The 14,647-nt window shown below is 33.5% G+C and overlaps 1 protein-coding gene across 1 annotated transcript; it reads left to right on the plus strand.

Moving 5' to 3' along the window:
* LOC109713554 (40S ribosomal protein S20-1-like) lies at positions 7,706–14,469 on the plus strand. Its single transcript, XM_020237664.1, has 3 exons — positions 7,706–7,936; positions 8,026–8,139; positions 14,127–14,469. The coding sequence occupies exons 1-3, from the start codon at positions 7,807–7,809 to the stop codon at positions 14,267–14,269; spliced, it is 387 nt and encodes a 128-aa protein (XP_020093253.1). The 5' UTR covers positions 7,706–7,806; the 3' UTR covers positions 14,270–14,469.

Consider the following 14,647-nt stretch of genomic DNA (forward strand, 5'->3'; position numbering starts at 1 on the left):
CAGAAACACTCGTCGGTATAGGCCAATCTCGAATTGCTTCAATTTTTTGTGGATCAACTGCAATCCCGTCAGCTGAAATCACATGCCCAAGAAAAGCAATTTCCTGTAGCCAGAAGTCACATTTCTTCAATTTAGCATAAAGTTTCTTTTCCCTCAAAATTTGCAATACAATTCTCAAATGGTCCTCGTGTTTAGCTATACTTCGAGAATATATCAAGATATCATCAATAAACACCACCACAAATCTATCCAAAAACGATTGAAACACTCGATTCATCATATCCATAAACGCGGCTGGAGCATTTGTTAATCTAAATGGTATTACTGTAAATTCATAATGTCCATATCGTGTTGTAAATGCCGTTTTGGAGATGTCCTCAGGTTTAATCTTCAATTGATGATATCATGACTGCAAATCTATCTTGGAGTATACACGAGAACCTTGCAATTGATCAAACAAATTATTAATGCGCGGCAATGGATACTTATTCTTAATGGTCACCTTATTCAATTCTTGATAATCCAGACATAATTTCAGTGATCTATCTTTCTTCTTCACAAATAATACTGGCGCTCCCTTAGGTGACACACTAGGTCGAATAAATCTTTTCTCCAATAAATTTTGCAGTTGTGCTTTCAATTCCCTAATTCTGTCGGAGCCATCGTGTAAGGTGCCTTTGAGATTGGTGCAGTTCTTGGGATCACATCAATCACAAACTCTATCTCTCTATCCGGCGGCATACTAGACAACTCAGGAGAAAATACATCTGGAAACTCTCGAACTATGAATGTCCTCGAGTTTCGATGATGCTATAGGAACTTCCACTACTGTTGCCAAAAAGGCTACACATCCATGATCCATTAACTATTTTGCCTTGGATGTAGATATCATCGTGGCAAACAAAGTACTCTGACAACCCCTATACACATACTTTTCCTGACCTGGTTCGCGAAATATCACTATCCTATCTCCACAATTAATCGTCATATAATAACGAGTCAACCAATCCATCGCTAACACAACGTCAAAGTCCTGCAACTGTCTCAAAATCAATAGGTCTACAGGCAAGACCCACTGCCCTAACTGCACTGGACACGACATGCAACACTCTTCCACATACAAGGTATGATGAGGAATATGAACCTCATGTACATGCTGTAATGTCTCTATCTCTAGTCCATGCAGTAATGTGATGCTCGATTAATAAAAGAATGCGATACACCAGTATCAAATAATGCTCGAGTTCTAATACATTTAATCAAAATAATACCTACAACCACCCTGTAGGAACTTGGCAAATTGCGAAGTTCGAGAGTGGAATTAGTAATTGGAGATAACTCACATCTTCTAAAGAGTGGTAGTGAGGTTTTTGATAAGTTAATAGAGTGATTGGACTGTCGAAAGCAAGAAATGCATCGCGAAATGCCAATTCTGTACTCTGTACAGGGTACCGGTACCAGAGTGGGTCAGTACCGATACCAGCATAGCTGCTGCGTGGTAGCAAGGGCTTCTTTGTTCTTTTGGCATTCAATCTTATCTTCAAATAACCCAGCACGACTCCTGAAGTTGCTGGAGAGTTACTAGAGCTCAGGGAAAGGGTTTTGCACCTCTCTCACTTTTTCTCTCTAGAGTTTTCTCTCTCTACATAGAAATCAAAGGTTTAAGCTTATTTCTTCTCCTTGCTTGAGGTTAGCTGATTGGGAGTGCCTTGGAGCTGTTGTTGAAGGGTGAAGAAGGGGTTTTGAGGAGTGTTTCGCAGCCTTTAGCACAGCAGTAGCTGGGTTGATGCTTTGGAGAGGTAAGCTATTCAATTACTCACTAGTTTGAGGTATAGTAATGGATTTGAGTAGTGTTTGGATTCCTTTGTTGCCAGCTGAAGTAAAGAAGGTTATAGCTACTGTAGAATCAGAGGTTGGTGGTGGTTTTTAGCTCTAATCCAGGAGAGAAGTTGAGTTGAAGCCTTGAGAAGGTGAGTAATCAACTATTTGCCTTATGTTGATACTATATTAGAGATAATGATGAAATAGTGAGGCTGATTTTGGTATATGTTTCCCGCAGCTTGGATACTCACTTTGAGTTGAATATAGAGACCCTTGTGAGCTGGTTTGAGTGTACTGCGACTTGTAGGAAGTGAAATTCCAGGTTGAGAATCTATGCAAGTAAAATTCTAACCTATACTATGTAGTTGTATCACTACAACAAGTATATGATTTAGTTACATATTACTTAAGACATATATATAAATGACACGAAAAGTTATTTTTAGCAACAAAATTTTATAAATATTACTAATTCTATATTTTTAGCAACATTTAGACTATAATAATGCTGAATGTAAGAATCAACAAATTTTATTTTAAAATATTACAATGATTTAGCAACATATCATGATAAATATTACTATTAATATATTTTTTAATTAAGATTTCAAAAATAGTAATTAAGCTCCTCATGTACACACTTCCCGCGGCCTTTTTTGACTTCTCACATAAGCAATATCTGAAACCTCTCTCCTCAACCTTTCCACCTTCTCCATCATTACACTAGAACCCACTAAACACATCACCTTCCTTACCTCGCTATTTCCGTCCACGCGCGATGCCGGCATCTTGCCATTTCCGACCTCGTCGCCTTCCACCTCGCTGACCTTAATTACCATGGCTCGGCGTCGCTTCTAACCATATCATCACCGTCAACCTCGCCGTGGGCCTACTTGCCGTTGGCATCGTTTCTAACCACATCATCGCCGTCGACCTTGCCGTGCCCCCACTTGCCGTCGGCGTCGCTTCTAACCACATCATCGCCGTCGACCTTGCCGTGCCCCCACTTGCCGGCGGCGTCGCTTCTAACCACATCATCGCCGTCGACCTTGCCGTGCCCCCACTTGCCGGCGGCGTATCTCCGTGATTCATAAAGTACTTTTTGAATAATTTGTAGCCGAGGAGAAAGAAGAAAGGAAAGGGAACAGATAAAGCAGGGAAAGGGCGGCAAGAGCGGGTGCTCACCGAAGCACCAAAGCCCCCACTCATACTGTTTTTTTCCTTTTTTGGTTTTTTTATAGCTATTATCATACTGTTTATTGAACAGATTTGTTATTCTTTTTTTTTTATGATTTATGCTTTTGACGATCCTTTCTTGACTTTGTTCAACAAGTATTCGACAAAATGTCACAGTAAGGTAAAATTTGAAATTTTGAATTTTTGAATGTGTCACACTAAGAGTAGTTCATTTTTTATTATTCATCCTTTTTTCATTCAAATTATTATAAATATATCATATAACATATTTAATATAATTTTACTTTATTCTTCTTATAGGTTGAGACTAATACGAGGCGCAAACATACTTCCACAGGATGCATCTTCAGGAGATTGGAATGGAGAAGTGAAAACATCTTTTCTCTAATTTTTTCAGGATCATTTAATAATCATCATATTTAGGCACTCATGTATTATGGATATTGAACTGTAGTTTGATATAATATTTTAGATATTGAATGAATTAAAGAGTGTGATTTTCTGTATTAATGTATGAGATGTTTAATAGATTTGTATATTAATAAAATTTGAGATTGTGGTTTGTTGTGTATTATGAATATTGGTTGTGAATGTGATATCATAGCAATGGGTTTCTATATATCAAAAAATAATAATATTTAATTATCAATTAATATTTCAAACAAATTAAAAGCTTAACAGTATAATAATCTTTTTAATCCTAGATTAACAAAAATAATTAGCGGCATCTAATGAATGATGGAAATGGTTAATTAGGCATATCATATTATATATCTTTTAGTGGCACATGTGGAATGTCTCTAATGACTCCATATTAGGGGCACTCAATCTAAATGTTGCTAAAAGAATCACCAATGCCAGCATAGGCAACACGATATATCAAATGTTTCTAATAACTTTAGCGACATTTCTAGCCCTTATAGCAACATTTATAAATGCCTCTGAATTACAGTTTTCTTGTAGAGGTGTATTAATGCTGTTTTTTGGTGATTGTCCGCAGTAGGTTTGCAACTAGTGTGGGATCTTTTGACTGAGATTTTGATGATTATTAAGGGTTAGATTGAATGTATTCTAACCTAAAGTAAAGTAGATTCAACCTGAGTTCAATCTTAAGTGAGAATCTTGCCTAACTAGGTGAGTATGTGAAGTTTGTGCGCACTTTGACATAGAGATGTGAAATAAGCTCCTAGCTGATTTCGAATTGCTTGCTAGGGTACTTGGAGTCAAGTGGATACCCTCACTCTCGAGGTTGACAAGAGGCGTCAACTATTTGGTGGGTTTGACCTTACCGGAATAAGCGGCTTCCCTCTATGTTCTTAATAATGCTATAGAATTGTGGATCAAGTGTAGCGGTGTCATTAGACTCACTATATGCAATATGGTTAAGATAGCTAATATGTTTGCTTCATACAGTTGAAGTAGAACTTTATAAAGTAGAGAATTGAGAACTAGTATATTACACAGCATGCTTAATTAATCTTCGGCATTATATGTAAACATATAGCTCGATTTGATATGCTTATGCTAGTAGCATAATAAAGAAAGGACTCAATGTATTGATTGTCATTACATGCTATGAACCAGTATGTTTCTATAAAGTAGAGAACAAGATATTAAATCCATGACTTGATGACTAGTATACTTGTGTAGATAAGTTACCAATATAAATGGTATGTTAAACTAGTATTTCACATTGTATCTAGATTTCGACCTATAAGTCGGTAGAGGATTTCTTTCATGACGGTTGAGAACTCTTGGACTATGGATCATACTTGCTTGCCATTGTGCTCATTCGCACATGATTGTGATGGTCGCTCCCCACAAGCCAGCACTCCGGAGTTGGCCTACGCGACAGATTGCTTGCCCGTGTGGGATTGGGTGCCGAAATAGATTGCCGTGGGGAGTGTATACTACCACAGTGCCATTAGGCGCGGCGTAAGCCGGACTATCTTGTGTAGGTCCTTATGGATTAAACAAAGTTACTAAATTGTATAAATAGAATGGCCACTACTAGATAGTGCGCATTTGCGAAATGACATGACAGGTTACTTATGTAAAGTAGTTACTTCACTTGCTACAAGTTGGTTATTGCATTTGAGATTACAGTTACATGTTGTTGCTTATTATCATGGTTATTTCTATCAAGTAATAACTATACTTACTTTACTTTCTGTGCATTATGAGCCTAGTGGTGTAATTCGCTGAGGTCGGCGGCTTACCCACTGGGAACTATTGTTTAATAGTTCTCATGCCCTTTGTTGTTGTTTATTTACAGAGCCATCCACTACGGGAGAGGCTAGGAATCGCGGCAAGGGAGTCGCGTCTAGCTAGGCGTAGCGTAGAGTCCTGCTAGGTGATCACTTCGCTATTTTGAGATTTGTCGACGAGAGTGATATGTACCAGTGTATAGAGAGACTACCACTTGCGTATAGAGTGATTCAATGATTTTGGGTTATACCTACATGGTTAGAGTGTTGTACTTTACAATTTTATGCTTCTACTTCTTGTTGTTTTTAGTGGAGTTTGTATCATTTAGCTGCTAGCTGTTAGTACCTTTTATATATTCTATGCTCTGATATCATGTTAGATTCTTCTATTGATCGTTTCTTTTCTGACATGTTTTAGTAGACGCCTTGTATACTGCAGGTATACGGCGGGTCTGTGCATGTATCGGGTATACTTCCGCTGAAACTCGGGCGTGACACACCCTCTCGGCTACTGATGCATCCTCTACCTGTGTAGCGTAGACACGCCCACTTGATGCCTGGGACTGCCTCTCAGTCGAGCGTGAGGCTGAAGGTCAATAAGCAAAAACATATGCTGGTAAGCCTCCTGATGTCTGTCTCGGGGTAGAAGGGGAAGAATCTAGTGATGGGGCTGGAGTGGTACCACAGGGACACGCTGCCCAAACATACCCTACCTGCCCATAACGAAAACATCTGCCAACTCGCTGAGCACACATATGAGGTAAGTGTGGCCCACCACAAATCGCACATCTCTCCTATCGCCATCGCTGCTGCTACTATGGTCCGCCAAGCCTCCGTCCTGCAATAGACCCACGACTCTGAAAGCGAGATCGTGAATACTTTGGCGGTCTCCTCGAACTAGACTGCTCCCCGCTATTTTTTGCTGGTCTCTTCTTCTCTTTCTCCCTTTCCCATATTTCAGTCTACTCCTTCATTACTGCCGTATCTCTCCCAACCCATAAAACCATCTTAATCACCTCACCCAAAGTTTGAAGGTGTTGCGGCTGTACAAACTGAGAAATATCTGGTCGTAGCCCTCTCTCAAAGAAATATGTCTTATGCTGCTCATCCCGTGCCACAAAAGGTACAAAATTTAAAATTTGATATTTTAAATTAAAAAATAATTAAAAAATTAAAAATTAAAAATTAAAAATTAAAAATAATTATGAAATTTAAAATTTAAAATTTAAAATTTAAAAATTAAAAATATAAATAATTATGAAATTTAAAATATAAAATTTTAATATAAAATTTAAATTTCAAACTTTAAATTTATAATTTAAATTTAAAGTTAAAATTTTAAAATCTAAAATTTTAAATTGAAATTAAAATTTAAAATTTAAAATTTCAGAATTTAAATCTAATTTGAAATTTAAAATTTAAGTTGAAAATATAATAATTATGAAATTTAAAATATAAAATTTTAATATTTAAAAAATATAATATAAATTTAAATTTAAATTTTAAAGTTAATTATAAATTTAAATTTTTAATATTTAAAATTTGAAATTTAAAATTTAAAATTTGAAATAATTATGAAATTTAGAAAATAAAATTTAAATAATTATGAAATTTAAAAATAAATTTAAAATCTAATATTAAAATTAAAAAATTTGAATATTTAAAATTAAATTTAAATTTTGAATCTCTAAAATTTAAATTTAAAAATTTTAAAATTTAAATTAAAATTGAATATTTGAAATTTAAAATTTAAATTTTGAATTCTTAGAATTTAAATTTATAATTTAAATTTAAAATTTAAAAATTTGAAATTTATAATTTGAAGATTAAAACTTGTAATTTAAAATTTAAAATTTTTAAATTTAAAATTTAAAATCTAAAATGTCAAATTTTAAATTTTTATCTTTAATTTGAAAATTGAAAATTTAAAATCTAAATTTGAGATTTGAAATTAAAATTAAAATTTAAAATTTAAAGTTTGAAATCTATTTTTCAAAATTTAAAATTTAAAATTCAAAAATTCAAAAATGAATATGAAAATTTAAATTTAAAATTAAATTTAAATTTAAACATTGAATTTAATATTAAAATAAAAGTTTGAAATTTGGGTTCAAAATTAGAATTAGATTTTAAAAAGCAGCTTTTTTGTTCTTCTGATTCTGGAGACTTCAAAATTAGTTTTCTGATTCTGAAAAGCAGAATCAGATTTTAAAGATGTGGTTGCTAAACGCTCTATTGAGCCAAAAATCACTTTTCAATCCAAAATCACTTTTTAAAAGCTAGGCAAAACACCCACAAAAACTAAAACAAAATACTATTAAAAGGTCAGGAACAAAAATAAAATTTAATACTATTAAAAATTTATGGTCTATAGTGCATAATTTAAAAGTTTGAGGATCAAAATGAAACTTGAAGATAGGGACAATATAATACGCTAAGCATTATAAACCCTAACTCCGATTAGCTACCCGGCCCCCCTATATAATCGGCTCCTCACATGTCGCGAAACCCTAGCCGCCAGTTTCCCCATAGAGCGCGAGAGAGACGAAGAGGGCGAAGAGAGAGAAAGGAGTGAGCGACCATGGCGGCGGCGGCGGCGACTCCGTACGGGGTGATGAAGGGGGCGAAACTGGGGATCGAGGAGCCCCGCGAGCAGGTCAATCGCATCCGCATCACCCTCTCATCCAAGGACGTCAAAAACCTCGAGAAAGGTGACCGCTCTACCTCTGATTAGGGTTAGGGTTAGGGTTTGTATCGATATCCTTGAAGCTAGAGATTACTATGTGTGTTCTGGGTGTAGTTTGCGCGGATCTAGTGAAGGGAGCCAAGGATAAGCAGCTTAGGGTTAAGGGGCCGGTTCGCATCCCCACCAAGGTCCTACACATTACGACACGGAAGTCTCCTTGTGGCGAAGGTTAAACCTTTTATCTCGTATCTGTAATTCTATGTTCTTTAATTGTTCATATCTTGTTCGTTTTATTTTTTTTTTCCCTTTTTTATTCATTTCGTGTTGCAAATGATGAGTTTTGGATTCATCTGCGTGAGATGGGCGGATATCATGTGTTTTCGCTGGAACTATTAGCTTCATTTTAATCTATCTACTTATCTCAGTTTGCGTAATTGTTCTTGTAGTATAGCATCTGAGCATTTTTTTTTTTATTACTATTTGCTTTTACATGTTAGAAGATGAAGGTTATTAGTTAGGAACATTTGATTTGCATGATTCTCTTGTCCTTGAGAGATGTGTTCATGCAATTTCAATCTATTTGTTTGTGTCGCTGATTAAGTTTTAGATAGAAATTTATGGAACTTACTTGAAGAAGTTAAGTTGAAGAATGGGCTGCTTTGATCAAGAACCCAACCTTAAAAAGTAATGATTTTGGCACCTAATCTTTCTAATCACTTAAATGTGAGCCATTTGATGGCTCTTCTATTGCCAAATTGGATGCACTTCTTACTTTAGTGGGAATGCAGTCATGTAAATTATGTGAGGTATTCAAATAAAGTCTGGTAAAATAAATGATGCATCTAATAAAAGAACCGTCAAATGGCTCAAGTAGACTGACTTTTTAAGTTTTTGGTAGCAAAATAAAAAATTTTAAAGGGTACATATTCAAATAAAAAAGGGTCAGTAGTTCAGGTAACTTTCATGTATTTTTACCTAAAATTTTTTCGATATGAGATACTCAAATAAAATTTGGTAAAATAAACGCTGCATGTAACGAAAGAACCGTCAAATGGCTCAAGTAAAATGACTTAAAAGGTTTGGTAATAAAATCAAAACTTTTAAAAGTTGCATATTCAAATAAAAAGGTTGATAGTTCAGGTAAGTTTGATGCATTTTTACCTAAATTTTATGATGTCCTGAACGGTCTATTGTATTTAAAATGTAGTATTATTTTTTTCTTAGAGTTTTCCTTTCCCTAAGGTGTTCTTCAAAAGAAAAATGTGCAAATCCAACTAACTGGTGAATGGTGATATAAATTATGTTTCATTACTCTTCTTAATCTTTTGAGGATTAAACCCCTTAAATGATTAATTATGCTTATGGAACATTTTTAAAGTAGTTTGTCTAGCATTCATATCTGGATCAAAGTTTTTTGAAACTATTTTGTTTGATAAATGAATGTTTTCGCCCATATTCCTGTTTACCCAGTAATTGTCTCTCCTTCATAACATTTGCTAGAAGCATATAATAAGAAAGTGGCTCTTATTAAGAAATTTTTGTCGCTGCTGCTGTCATTGTGAAGTGACAAGCGCACCGTTGCGGGATCTTGTTATCTACTTTGTTTCCTTCATGGGTTTCGAAAAAAATGGGGATTTTTAAAAATTATCTTTTGAAATATTGCCGCATACTGAATCGGAGTTTTTGCCACTTGCCAAACTGAAAAGTTGAATGCTGCATATCAGACATGTTATCTTTACCATTTCTGTTGTTCGCTTTAGTTTATCGCATTTTTGTGTACCGAGTGGCTTCATCTTTTAACATTGTGATCTAAAAGCCTAAAGTGATCTGTTAGACGGTAGGAGTCAAGTGAAACTATTGATCAGACCTTTATCTGATTATTGTGTGTGAAAGTTGGCATTCTCTAGTTATTGTGTGTGAAAGTTGGCATTCTCTGGTTATTGCGTGTGAAAGTTGATATACCATTGATTTATGCATATACTCATTAGCCTCAAGTTTGATGATATTTTGCTGAGTGACTTGCCTGTGTGAGTGAATTATTGACTATTCCAAAGTGAAGCATTTGAGTTGTATCTCCAAATTACTTATGTATATGTATGTTTATATGTATATATATATATATATATGTATATGTGTATATGTATGTGCGTGTGCGTATATACCATACATATGCGCGCGCGCACACACACACACACACACACACACACACACACACACACACATATATATATATATATATATATATATATAGAATTATGCTACTATATTATCAATAGTACCAAGCCATTGATACTGTTGAGTTTTCGGCCGTTGGATAAAAGGATGTGCGGTTAGGATGATAATGGTCCCCTAGGGTTGAGTGGGTGGTTGGTTTAATAGTATAATCTAATGGGTGAAAATGATCAAAGGGTAGATCTAACGGTAGAAAACTCAATAGTACCAAGGGCTTGATATTATCGATAGTATAGTAGCCGGACTCTATTATTATATATAATATATATATATATATTATATATATATATATATATATATATATTATATATATATATATATTATTTATATATATATATACTAGTTGAGTGTACATGCAAATACACGTAACAATTATTTTAATTTATTTTAAATCAATATAAATTTGTACATTAGATTTATTTAAAAATTATATTTTATAAATTCATATGTTATATTTTATTAGAAAATATTTGCAATATTCTATATATATATTTTTATATACATTAAATGTATTTATATATTTTTCGATTTCTGATGATCTAAAATTTAAGTATGTTTTTTAAACAAAAAGCATCAAAATTTAAATCATATTTATTTAAAAATTTAAAAATTTAATTTTGATCCACTATAATTAAATTTTTTTAATTGTTAATTCAAATTTGATATCAAAAATTAAATTTAATTCACGGTTTAAACTCAAATTTAAATTTTAATATAAAATATATGGATAGGAATGCTATTTTTTAACAGATTGATCATAATCGTTCGTTTTTAACGAATTGATCATAACTGTTCGTGGGATTAGATTTATAGATGGATATAAATGCTATTTTTAAACAGATTAATCATAACCGTTTGTTTGTTTTTATTTGAGATATTTTTTAATAAACTGATTATAACCGTTCGTTGGGAATATTCATTTATTCCTTTTTTTATTCCGTCTATCATTGTAGGAATTCCTATACGCTTATATATATATATATATATATATATATATATATACACACACATATACATACACACATATATGTATGTGTATATACACACACATACATGTACACATATACATATGCATACATACATGCGTACATGCATGCACATGCACATATATATTTATATACATATATATATATATATATATATATATATATATATATATATATATATATATATAGAGTAGGGCTACTATATTCTTATGAGTATTAGGCCTTCGTACTCATAAGTTGTTTTCGATGATGGGCTTCCGAATCGACGATCCACTCCGTTAAATATGATCTAGAGTATTTGAAACTTCTAAAAATAAATTTCGTAATTTTCGAAATCAATAATAAAGTCCATCAAACGGGCATAAAATGACGTCAAAAATCGAACGACTCCTAAAAATGATGTGATGATCGGATTCTTCAATTTAGATCAGAGTTATTGATCTTTATCTAGATAGTGAATAGAATTTTCTATCAAAATTTAGTCTATTCCAATTCTTTACACACGTGAAAACTAGCAAGTATCGTATACCACGTTAAAAATTATCAATTTTGTGAGCTTTTGATCGTAAGGTAAATCGATTAATCGAAAAATTATGAAATTTGATTTCTAGAAGTTTTAAATGCTCTAGATAATGTTTAACGGTATGGATCGTCGATTCGGAAGCTCTTACATCGAAAACAACTTATGAGTACGAGGGCGATCGTACTCATAAGAGTATATTAACTGGACTCTCTCTCTCTCTCTCTCTATATATATATATAGAGAGAGAGAGAGAGAGAGAGTAGGGCTACTATACTCTTATGAGTATTGGGCCCTTCGTACTCATAAGTTGTTTTCGATGATGGAGCTTCCGAATCGACGATCCACTCCGTTAAATATACTTTAGAGTATTTGAAACTTTTAGAAAATAAATTTCGTACTTTTTCGAAATCATAATAAAGTCCATCAAGCGGGCATAAAATGAACGGTCAAAATCGAACGACGTCCTAAAAATGGATGATCGGATCCTTCAATTTAAGATCGGAGTTATTGATCTTTATCTAGGTAGTGAATAGAATTTTCTATCAAAACTTCAACCTATTCCGATTCATTTACACCGTTAAACTAGCAAGTATCCCATACTGGCCGTTAAAAATTGTCAGTTTTGTGAGCTTTTGATCGTAAGGCAAATGATGTCGAAAAATTATGAAATTTGATTTCTAGAAGTTTTAAATGCTCTAGATAATGTTTAACGGTGTGGATAGTCAATTCGGAAGCTCTATCATCGAAAACAACTTATGAGTACGAGGACGTTCGTACTCATAATAGTATAGTAGCCGGACTCTATATATATACATATACATATATATACATATACATATATATACATATATATAAGAGAGAGCGATGGGCTAGAAATCTACTGAGAGTATTCATGCTCAGGCTTCAGTGTTATTAAGTCATTTTTGATGATGAGACATTCGAATTGATGGTAAATTCTGTTCAAGTCAATCTAGAGTATTTAGACCTTATAGAAACCAAGTTTCATAATTTTTTGAAATCTTTTCTAGTTTATAAAACAGCCACAAAATGATCGTTTAAAATGAACAACCTTCTAAAAATGTATGATAGAGCTTCCAAATTCAAGATCAACGTTATTCATTTTGATCTATATAGTTTAAAGAATTTTCTATAGAAAATTTAACTAATTTAGAACATGCTATACCATTAAACAAGAAAATGCATAAAAATTGTTCAATTCTGAGACTACTTGGTCACAAGTTAAAGGATGTCAAAAAATTACAAAACTTAATTCCTAAAAGTTTTGAATGTTTTAATTCCTAAAAGGTTTGAATGTTCTAGATCAACTTGAACGGTGTGGATTGTCGATTGGATGTCATATCATCGAAAATGGCTAAATAGTACTGGAGCCCGAATACTCTTATGAGTATTCTAGCCCATCTCTCTCTCTCTCTCTCTCTCTCTCTCTCTCTCTCTCTCTCTCTGTTTATATTTATATGCCTATTAAGTGCAGTAATGAAGTATGCTTCATTATTTCATTTCTTAATCTTTTGAGCTTTAAATCTCTTAACCATATATTTTCGTATGTTTCAGTGACATTGTTATGATTATTAATGTAACCTGTTATCATGTATAGATCGAAGTTATTTTTTCTTTTAATTACCAAACTTGTACATGAACATTTTGATTCATTTAGTCCTGTTTGCTGAGTATTTCCTTCTCCTTGTAACAAACTAGTGATTGCTGGTAAGAAATCTTGGTTGTTACTCTTATGATTGGAAGTAGCAGGGGCATGTTGCACGATATTGTAATCACCTCAGTTTCCTTTTGAGTGGAAAAAGTTGAGCTTTTAAATAAATGATCTTTGAGATATTGTTTCCTTCTGTTAGGACTGTTTGGTTTTAGCTTTTTTTTAAAAAATAAAAAGTTGCAGCTACTAATTAAATATATAATCTTTACCCTTGTCCCTTTTTCTTTTTATTTCATAGTATTTCTTCTTATTCTGACTGGTTTCATCTTAAAGTTTTGATGGTATCAAGCCTAAACTGAGTTCCTAGGAGTGTGAGGCAAAAGTTTTGACCTAACCAAATTCTGATTATTGTTCATGAAAGCTGATTTATCACTATAGATTTAAGTGTAACTTCAGTGAATCTGAAGTTTGAAGATAATTTGCCGGCAACTTGCCTGTATGCGTACATAATTGGCCATCCAAAGGAAGGATTGGATGTTGTAGATCCAAATTTCATTACACCTATAGTGACAGAAACTATGATGCCCTATGGATGGTGAGAGGAGGTGATATACTGGATGATATATAGCCAGATTGCATAAGTAATATCTCTCTAAGTTTAATCTTTTTCGATCTTCGGCAAAATATATTGGTTTTTTAAAACTTTTGCTTTTCGCTTGGTGGTAATGGTTCATTCTGTTGTAGTTTTCTAATGCTGGAAATTTTCTGTGATCATTATTCTCATGGTAATTGTTGTGTAATGCAGGGACGAACACATGGGATCGCTTTGAGTTTCGCATCCACAAGAGGGTGATTGACCTCTACAGCTCCCCTGAAGTGGTGAAGCAGATCACCTCCATCACCATAGAGCCTGGCGTGGATGTTGAGGTCACCATTGCAGATCTCTGAAGAGCTATTTTTCTGTGGGTGTCCTAGATATCAATTATGTGATCCTCTTTTTTGTAAGCTTTTCTCTTGTAGTCACTTCTGTTTGTGGAGACTCCAATTTTAAGGCCTTATTATCTTTTTTTATTTTTTGAATTTAGAATCAAGTTTCGGGTTTGAGCCATATTATTTTGCAGTTGTTAAAAGTGAGTTTTTACTATGCTTTTTTTTTAGAGAAAGGTAGCGTGCTACCCACTTTTTTTTTATGAGAGAGAAAGAGAGAGAGAGAGGTAGCATGCTACGTACGTACCTACTTTGCTTATTTTTTAGAATTAAATTTAGCTAAAAATATGAAGCAACTAGTTTTCGAATTTAGGACCTTGAATACCAACCACCAAGCTT

Source organism: Ananas comosus, linkage group 8, assembly GCF_001540865.1.
Source record: "Ananas comosus cultivar F153 linkage group 8, ASM154086v1, whole genome shotgun sequence".
Taxonomy (NCBI): Eukaryota; Viridiplantae; Streptophyta; class Magnoliopsida; order Poales; family Bromeliaceae; genus Ananas; species Ananas comosus.